Source organism: Palaemon carinicauda, chromosome 9 (assembly GCF_036898095.1).
Source record: "Palaemon carinicauda isolate YSFRI2023 chromosome 9, ASM3689809v2, whole genome shotgun sequence".
NCBI classification, from domain to species: Eukaryota; Metazoa; Arthropoda; class Malacostraca; order Decapoda; family Palaemonidae; genus Palaemon; species Palaemon carinicauda.
Window position 1 is genome coordinate 115,065,114 of NC_090733.1, and position 10,000 is coordinate 115,075,113.

Consider the following 10,000-nt stretch of genomic DNA (forward strand, 5'->3'; position numbering starts at 1 on the left):
TATAGATGAAGTGAATTCCATTTCATGATAATATGATTTCACAATTTTCGAAGTATATATTAAGTGAAAGACAACTCAAGTTTTTATCTTGCTACCAGAAAATAACCATTGCTGCTTATTAGTTAACAATTGATACTCATTATTGCAAAATGCGAATTTGTAGCGGGTGGTTAATTCACAGAAAAATTCACTTTGAAAAATAGACGGAATGGCAACTGTCTATCTATTAGAGAGATAGTGAGAGAAATGGAGAGAGAAAAGAAAGAGGCTATGAAACTCGCCTTTCTTAAGAGGGTAGATAATATCATACAGGAAAAACAGAAGATGAACGAAAATTCCCCATCTTGCCAGTATTGCTAAAGAATATAATGCATCGAATGCATGTATGACTTTTCATCAAAAATAAATCTGCAATGGTTAAAGATATCTTTGGAATGAACTAGCTCGGGCCACTTATAACATCGCACTCAAGGTAAAGTATTTTGACTCTGTGCCAATACCTTGACAACAGAGGAAGCCATCGTGACAGGAGTTGTGCCAAGTGATTATGTCAAAGGCTTTGTTGTTGTTTTTGTTTCTATGGGTGTGATAATGGGTACACATGGTAAGTCTCATGCCCACAGGTAATGTTGGGAATCTTAAGCTATGGCACTCTACGGTAGTTTGCCTTATTACGGGAGAGCAAATGGTGAAGCTGATATAGTTTGACAATTTTATTTATGTAAGAGTGATGATCTTGATTCATCAGTGAAATAGAACTGGGGACCACAACAAAATATTGTAGTTAAACAATAATTTCATAATCAGGGCAATCCAATTAGAAATATCTTGTGTGATATCATCAACAAGTAACAACATCAGTTAGAAGTTTAAAAACAATAATATACTATTGCAATTCGACGATATATTCTCAAAAGGTGACCTTAACATTTTCTGACGAATATTGAACAATATCGATCAGATTCAGCTGAAATCTATCATTTCCTCTATACTGCTTGGAAATCCAACTTTCCATTGCATATATTTTTCATAATGAACCCGAGACGGGCATAGTTGCTAAATCCCTGAAACGCAAGTGTATTAATAGAATTAAAACAAAACTGTATTAACAGAATTCTGTTCTTGTGTGACGTCAAACCTGCTTTTTTCAAAGCAGGCTACACTGTTAAAAAAATCGTAATATTTATCGGAAATTCTCCGTAAAATATACTGTTCTTAACCGTATTTCAGCAAAATACAGGCGCCCGTAATCTTACCCTACTTTTTTATTATCTTTTACTGGTTTGTGATATCACTCCTTTACGTCACGTAATATCACTCATTTACATCAATATATCTCTCTTTAAAACGGTAAAAATCCTGGAAAAAATGTTACCTGACCTTTACCGTTTTCATAATGCAAATTTTTAACAGTGTAGTTATACTGTACGCTTCAGAGAATACAAAGGCAAGCATAGAAATAATTTATCTTTACATTTCTGTGAATTGGATCCGACTTACTTGCTCCTGGGCCGTTTGATCCGTGAAATAATCAAAGGCCCTAAACATTTTTGACAGTAGGCTCATGCCTCCGGCTACATCGTGGAGCAAGCGTCCCCCATGAATCATGTAGGTATACCCAGTGCTGAGCAACTCCAGGGTATCAGCGTCGACGGCTGGACAAGGCGTGGCCAGTAGGCCAACACAGATAATCCACAATAAATGCATCGTCACTTATTCGCTAATAAACTACGATAATTTATCACAGGATAATTTTAAACCTCTTGGCAAGGCGTTCTTCTTTAAAGAACAAACTTTTATTTTATCACAGAAGTTATATAGTAAATTGTTGGCACTGCTTTCAGATATTGTCTTGGCAATAGGAAATGGCCTGAATTCTTTTTCGTCTTCCTTTAGCTTATAAAAGCTAAAAACGAATATCAGAGCAAATTAAAAAGTGTGTTTTATTCTTATATAAATATTTTATCATTTTTCACGACTACATTTTGTATAATATCTGGTATTCGCACTCTCTGATGCTAACTCCCCGTACTTGTATTTCACTGAAGCATTTCTGCCTTTCAAAAAAGCTGACCAGTTACAACTTAATTCCACTCTGTAACTGTGACAGATAAATCATTCGATGACACCGCAATTCACATAATCCTAAATGCCGTTAAAGTAATAGACACATTCTGCCGTAAGAGTATCTTAACACCAAGTGTCTCTGTTAGTGACTGGGAGTAGCATCGCGAACGTTTCACTGTGGCACCCGCGGTGTCTAAAAGTAGACATTAGCAGCAGTGGCACTGAGGATGCCAGGTACCCAATATGAAGGCGACAAAAAAAAAAAAGAGCTAGAGTTTCCCTAAATAATGAACTTAGTCTCGCCTAGTTGCCCGATTATTCTTGCTTGCATTCCGGACGCAGTTATCAGTGTAAATTTGCCAGAATGGCTTTCACTGAATCTAATATATTTCGTAATTACATTAGATTCGAATTTCATTTCTGATTTATAAAGCATCGGGTATAAAGGTAAACTCCGTCATTTGAAATAAGAGAAAATGCTTCAGTTACTGAATTAACGAAATGGGGGTTTGAGGAGTGGAGTTTGCGGTTGGCCACCCAAAGCAAACGGTCTATTTTTTTTTTCCAAAGTTTCATGATCTATGACAAATGATTTCATGCCTTATGTCAGCAATAAACTTTATGTCTTTAAATTGTAACTCCAATAGATGAACGTACTCACTGCACCATCGACAAATGGTGATTTTTAGCGATTCATTAATTTGTCATGTTACTTATTATAAGCGAAAATTTAAGAAATGTTTTAAGTAAAACTCATGTCAGGTGGTAAAGATGAAATAAGAAGGAAAACTTGTCAATTATTATTATTATTATTATTATTATTATTATTATTATTATTGGCTAAGCTACAACTTTAGCTAGAAAAGCAGGAATATATAAGCCCAAGGACTCCAACAAGGAAAAATAGCCCAACGAGGAAATTAAATAAGGAAATAAATAGACTATAGTAATGAATAATGAATATAGAATATTTTAAGATAAGTAAAAACGTTAAAGTAGATGTCACATACAAACTATAAAGAGAAAATCATAGCAACCTGTTCAGCATAAAAACATTTATTTCAACTTTGAAATTGTGAAGTTCCACCGATTCAACTGCCTAATTAAGATCATCCCACAATATGCTTAATTATTATTATTATTATTATTATTATTATAATTATTATTACTATCCAAGCTACAACCCTAGTTGGAAAAGCAAGATGCTATAAGCCCAGGGGCTCCAACAGGGAAAAATAGCCCAGTGAGGAAAGGAAATAAGGAAATAAATAAATGAAGAGAACAAATTAACAATAAATCATTCTAAAATAAGTAACAACGTCAAAACAGACATGTCATATATAAACTATTAACAACATCAAAAACAAATATGTCATAAATAAACTATAAAAAGACGCATGTCCGCCTGGTCAACAAAAAAGCATTTGCTCCAACTTTGAACTTTTGAAGTTCTACTGATTCAACCACCCGATTAGGAAGACCATTCCACAACTTGGTAACACCTGGAATAAAACTTCTAGAGTACTGCGTAGTATTGAGCCTCGTGATGGAGAAGGCCTGGCTATTAGAATTAACTGCCTGCCTAGTATTACGAACAGGATAGAATTGTCCAGGGAGATCTGAATGTAAAGGATGGTCAGAGTTATGAAAAATCTTATGCAACAATCATAATGAACTAATTGAACGACGGTACCAGAGATTAATATCTAGATCAGGAATAAGAAATTTAATAGACCGTAAGTTTCTGTCCAACAAATTAGAAAAGCAGGATTATATAAGCTTCTAGAATACTGTGACGTGTTGAGCCTCATGTTGGAGAAGTCAAGACTGTTAGAATTAACTGCATAACTAGTAATACGTACAGGAAGTTACAGTCTGGGAAAATATGAATGCAAAGGATGGTCAGAATTACGAAAAGTCTTATACAACATGCATACTAACTGAAAAACAGTGCCAGAGATCAATATTCAGACCAGGAATAAGAAATTGAATGGACAGCAAGTTTTTGTATTACATTAAGATGAGAGTTAGCAGCTGAAGACCAGACAGGAAATCCATACTCGAAAAAAAGTTAGAATAAAAGAATTAAAATATTTCTTCAAGATATAGGCTATTGACCATCGAAAATCTTAAAACTTTCGTAATAAGCCCATTATTCTGTAGAAATGAAGAAGAAACACACCGAATGTGCTTCTAAAAAGTAAAATTGTAATCAAGAATCACACCAAAAATTTCAAAGGAGTTGTATACAGTTAAAGAAACGTTATCAATACAGAGATCCGGGTGTTGAGGAGTCACTGTCCTTGACCTACTTACAGTCATACATTGAGTTTTGTTAGGATTCAACTTCATGCCCCATAAATTGCACCATGTGCTAATGTCAGCAAGATCTCTATTAATGGATTCAGCAACTCTAGATCTACATTCAGGAGATTGAATTGATGCAAAGAGTGTAGCATCATCTGCATAAACAACAAGCATATGTAACGAGTTTGTTTTCTCAGCCAAAACACTTATCGCGTGTATATAGTACGATATATACTACATACTTATCCACGGCCTTGTTAAGAAACATGACAATATCTACAGGACCTGGAGACATCCAGGTGTCTTGCCACAGCTAGTCTGAACACACTAAGCCCTTGACTGCTCCTTTATTTCTTTATTTTTTTTTCTTTCTTTTTGCTGGCTGCCCAATAGTATACAGTATAACCCAGGCAAATGTCCTTGCTGAATCTACAGCCAACCAACAAACAAGAGGGACCAAGGTTCCTGTTCGGGATTCACACCACAGGATACATTTTACAGAAAATCCTCAATAGACGGGCAGCAGAGTTGCAAAAAAAAAAAAAAAAAAAAAAAAAAACGCAAGTTAGAAAAGGTAAAACAGTCGAAAGGGTTCTGACAAATACCATACCAGTGGTCAGGAGCAACAGGTCTTTTAATGAAGATAAGTAACATTAAATTGGACATCCTATAAATATATACGAATTTGTAACGGAGGCCCAATTTGAATTTTTTTTCTTTTTCTTAAATTGATCAGTTCCGCAACACGTCCTCAAATCCAGACGACAGTTAACGTTACCGCCGACGATAATAGTTTGATTGTTGGTTATTTAATTGTCAAGAATGACGCCACACATGCTTTGAGGACCGTTTAGCAAATGAATAGTGACCGAGTTAACACTTAAAAGGCTGCTCATGAATGGCAGAGGCAAGAGACAGTGACAATTCCCTAGCTAGCAGGGCAATGCCCTTGAAACTGGCCACATATACTCATGACAGCGCACAAGCACCATCTCCACCCAAGCTAGGACCAGGGAAGTCCAGGCTGATAAGGATGTTTCCAATAAGCCGTAGTACCACTTTGAAGAAAGAAACAAGCAAAAAATTTCAAAAAGTTTTTCAATGTATTTTTCTATCTTAAAATAATAAAAAAGAATAATGATAATAATGGGAAAGCAAATTTATAGTAAGGCTTTGTAATGTATTAAAATGATAAAGATATATTGCAATATTTTTCTGTTTCTACATCTTTATAGAACCTTACTGTGGAATTTGATTTTCCTTTCCATTTAATTATTCATGCTAATATGCGTGATTTATAATAATAATAATAATAATTATAATATCTATCGAAATAACAATAAAGACGATTACTGTATAATAGAATTAAAGATTACATTGTGACATCTGTAAATTAATAATGCAGTTCATCTTGAAACCTTTTTTGGTGTTTTGACCTTTTTCATAAAATAATTTTTTTATAAAATACATTATTATTATTATTATTATTATTATTATTATTATTATTATTATTATTATTATTATTATTATTATTATTATTACTGAACTCTATCATATTGTACATATAAAACCAATACCAAAAATAATCATACTAAAAATATTTTCATCTTACCTTGAATATATCATTCAACACAAATATTCACGCAAGTAAGACACTGGGATTTTTTCGCTGAATAAGCTTAAGAATATTCCTGGATTGAAAATATTCTTTTTTCATTGAAGCACTGTTCTTTAAAATCTTTAAATCAGTACTAGAAAACACATAAAACGTTACACTAGAAAAATAACATTTCTGTGAATCACTGAAAACTCACACTGAATATTTATTCTTTTTGCAGGTAGAACGGCGTATGGATAGTGAGGCACCTGTAACCACACCTGTAATACTAACAGCTACGACCACACTTATTGTTTCCCGAAGCTTACCTTTAGTTACGTCACCAGGTGTTTCGATGACGTCACTGTGATATAGGACAAGTGTAGTATTGATAAAAAGTTCACTTCTCATTCTTATCACTTTTGGTTTATCTGTTCTTCTATAGATTATATTAATTTTCGTTTATCAATTTATTTACTTTTTTCGGTTTACGGTTCTCGGACTTCTTTTGTCGGCTTCGTGCGCTCACTTTTCGTCACCGGTATTATTTTTGATAATCTATTTATTGTTTATCATGTTCTTCTAAGTGATATTTCCAAGAATCAGAAGCATTGTTTGCTTGAGGTCCGTTTAATCTAACATCACCATAGTACTTAACTTCATTGCATTCTAGTCCCATATATATATATATATATATATATATATATATATATATATATATATATATATATATATATATATATATATATACATATGATAAATTTTTGCACATTTAGACGTATTTTTCATATTCAAATAAGCCATATATTTCTGGATACATTAATGTCTGGATCCTCTTAACGACCTCGGGATCAGAGCCCCAGGCGAAATCACACAAAGACAAGAGCTTGTAACCGGCCGAGAATCGAACCCTGGTCCGGCAAGCTTGTATAGACAAGTGGTAGTATACAAGCTTGCCGGACCAGGGTTCGATTCCCGGCCGGTCACAAGCTCTTGTCTTTGTGTGATTTCGCCTGGGGCTCCGATCCTGAGGTCGTTAAGAGAATCCAGACATTAATGTATCCAGAAATATATGGCTTATTTGAATATGTACATATATATATATATATATATATATATATATATATATATATATATATATATATATATATATATATGTATATATATATTTAAATCAATAATTCGCCATTCATAATCTCCCACTTCACGCTTCATAGTCCTCGCCCGTGTAGGCTTGGGTCTTCCGACTTTTCTAGTGCCTTATGAAGGTCAGTTTAAAAGACAGAGACGACTGGTGAAGTCTAACCGAGGCCATTTGCGTCAATAGGCGTAGGAGGAGATGATGATGATGGTATATATATATATATATATATATATATATATATATATATATATATATATATATATATATATATATATGTACATATATCTGGAAACATTATTTTTCCTTTTCTGTTTTGACATGTAGCCATTCAATACTGAGTATGCTTAATCATTGTACTTCTTAATAATAATAATAATAATAATAATAATAATAATAATAATAATAATAATAATAATAATATCATTAGTCATATGAAAACTGATAAAAGCATCAGTGTCTTCAGAAACAACAGAACGCCCCAGCCCCTATAATTCCCAGCTATCTCCATCCCACATGACAGTGGACTCCAACTGTGTGTGATCTCCAGCTGTGTGTCTGTTGCATCCAGACGAGTCACCGATAACATACGACATTTGTACGTAGAACGAAGTAGATTCTCTGAGTCATGTTCTTTTAGCTTCAACGAGGAGAGTAGAATGCAGTTTATTTCCTTTTTGTTATTAGAATTACCATTCGATTTCAAAAATTCAAATTTCAAGAGAATGTTTTTATGTTGAGCAGGCTGACACAAGTCTCTTTTTTTATAGTTTGAATATGGAAGATCAATTCCAATGTTGTTACTGTTCTTAAAATATTCTATTTTAATTGTTCATAATTTTCATTTCCTTATTTCCTTTCCTCACTGGACTATTTTTCCCTGTTGGATCGCTTGGGCTTATAGCATCCTGATTTTCCAACTAGGGTTGTAGCTTAGCAAATAATAATAATAATAATAATAATAATAATAATAATAATAATAATAATAATTCTCATGCATAAATGAATGGGTCAAATTAGTGTTAAGCAATCTTATAAAAAACTAATTTTTGAAATTAGATCATGCTTAGAATCATTCCTGGGACTTACAGTGGTTGATAATTTTGTAAAGCAGATCGTATAATGGACATCTCAGACATTAGAAGTATTCAATTAGTTGATAAACTCAGTACAAAATGTGTCGAAGCATCATCAAATTACCATAAAATTGCAAATGTACTTGTAGTGTTTCATCATCACTTTAATTGCCTCTGTCATTCCAAAGCCTAGTCAACGCTTATCTTCGTCTACGTTCTCTTGGAAATTCTCATTTTCATATATAGAAGTCAAACGAAAATTGAATTAAAAAAGTAGAGGCGAAGTTAAGGAGGAATAGTTTTTTCATACATGAATAGATACCTAGGAGTCATTTGCTGTCAATATTGTATGAAGTGAGCAGTCTAAAGGTGTTTGCATAGTATATAAGGACTGATTTCAACTTTCGCAAATTTGCTTATAGCATTTGCATTACTTTTGTCTGCATTATTATTTGTTTTCGCTATCTATATTATTATTTTGGATTTAGAAATGTTCTTCAGTAGGCCTATGTAAAACCGGACAACTTTCACAAGCATTGCAAAATTACCTTCGTGGTCTTAGATAGTATCATTATTACCATTTTCCATTCATTATATACTTTGTTGTTGTGTGATCAAATACATGCTAATTAATGACAGTGAGTGAAGGGTGCACAGTAAGTACCAAGGTAAAGCAGCCTCATAGAAAAGCAGCCACAGAGAAAAGCAGCCTCAGAGAAAAACAACCACACAGAAAAGCAGCCTAAGAGAAAAACAGCCACAAAGAAAAGCAGCCTTAGAGAAAAGCAGCCTCAGAGAAAAGCAGCCACAGAGAAAAGCAACCCAAGAGAAAAACAGCCACAAAGAAAAGCAGCCTCAGAGAAAAGCAGCCTCAGAGAAAAGCAGCCACAGAGAAAAGCAGCTTCAGAGAAAAACAGCCCCAGAGAAAAGCAGCCTAAGAGAAAAACAGCCACAAAGAAAAGCAGCCTCAGAGAAAAGCAGCTACAGAGAAAAGCAGTCTCAGAGATAAGAAGCCTCAGGGAAAAGCAGCCACAGAAAAAAGCAGCCTCAGAGAAAAGCAGTCACAGAGAAAAACAGCCTCAGAGAAAAGCAGCCACAAAGAAAAGCAGCCTCAGAGAAAAGCAGCTTCAGAGAGAAGCAGCCACAAAGAAAAGCAGCCTCAGAGAAAAGCAGCTTCAGAGAGAAGCAGCCACAGAGAAAAACAGCCCCAGAGAAAAGCAGCCCCAGAGAAAAGCAGCTTCAGAGAAAAGCAGCCACAGAGAAAAGCAGCTTCAGAGAAAAGCAGCCACAGAGAAAAGTAGCCTCAGAGAAAAGCAGCTTCAGAGAAAAGCAGCCACAGAGAAAAGCAGCCTCAGAGAAAAGCAGCTTCAGAGAAAAGCAGCCACAGAGAAAAGCAGCCCCAGAGAAAAGCAGCCAAAGAGAAAAGCAGCCTCAGAGAAAAGCAACCACAGAGAAAAGCAGCCTCAGAGAAAAACAGCCACAAAGAAAAGCAGACTCAGAGAAAAGCAGCCACAGAGAAAAGTAGCCACAGAGAAAAGTAGCCACAGAGAAAAGTAGCCACAGAGAAAAGCAGCCACAAAGAAAAGCAGCCTCAGAGAAAAGCAGCCACAGAGAAAAGAAGCCCCAAAGAAAAGAAGCCACAGACACATCAGTGTGATTGTGTCCGTCTGTCACTGGGAATCATTTGAGTGTCAGAAGGCAAGTAAAATCAGTCGACAGAATGTGCTATTTTCGGGTACTCGGGTATTCAAAAAATATTCAAATGTATAATTTAACTTTTTTTCATCGACAGAACATAACGTAGCCGACTAT

The 10,000-nt window shown here is 34.7% G+C and overlaps 2 protein-coding genes across 2 annotated transcripts in view; one reads left to right on the top strand and one right to left on the bottom strand.

Annotated features, from left to right (window-relative positions):
* LOC137647066 (uncharacterized) overlaps positions 1-2,219 on the bottom strand; it is a 14,748-nt gene extending 12,529 nt beyond the window's left edge. Inside the window, exon 1 of the mRNA XM_068380229.1 lies at positions 1,501-2,219. Within this exon, the coding sequence (XP_068236330.1) occupies positions 1,501-1,707 (207 nt within the window). The 5' untranslated portion in view covers positions 1,708-2,219. The remainder of the gene's footprint in view (positions 1-1,500) is intronic.
* A 2,421-nt stretch (positions 2,220-4,640) lies between these two features.
* Positions 4,641-9,745, top strand: LOC137646599 (axoneme-associated protein mst101(2)-like). Its single transcript, XM_068379707.1, has 3 exons — positions 4,641-4,673; positions 6,213-6,318; positions 8,922-9,745. Exons 1-3 carry the CDS (start codon positions 4,641-4,643, stop codon positions 9,743-9,745), a joined length of 963 nt encoding a protein of 320 aa, XP_068235808.1.
* Positions 9,746-10,000: the final 255 nt, after the last annotated feature.

Excerpts from the sequence above, each read along its gene's own strand:
- LOC137646599 (XM_068379707.1), top strand. The coding sequence starts at position 4,641 with ATGACAATATCTACAGGACCTGGAGACATCCAG. Across the intron at positions 4,674-6,212 it reads CAGGACCTGGAGACATCCAG|GTAGAACGGCGTATGGATAG; the intron begins GTGTCTTGCCAC and ends TTCTTTTTGCAG. Across the intron at positions 6,319-8,921 it reads ACCTTTAGTTACGTCACCAG|AAAAGCAGCCTAAGAGAAAA; the intron begins GTGTTTCGATGA and ends ACAACCACACAG.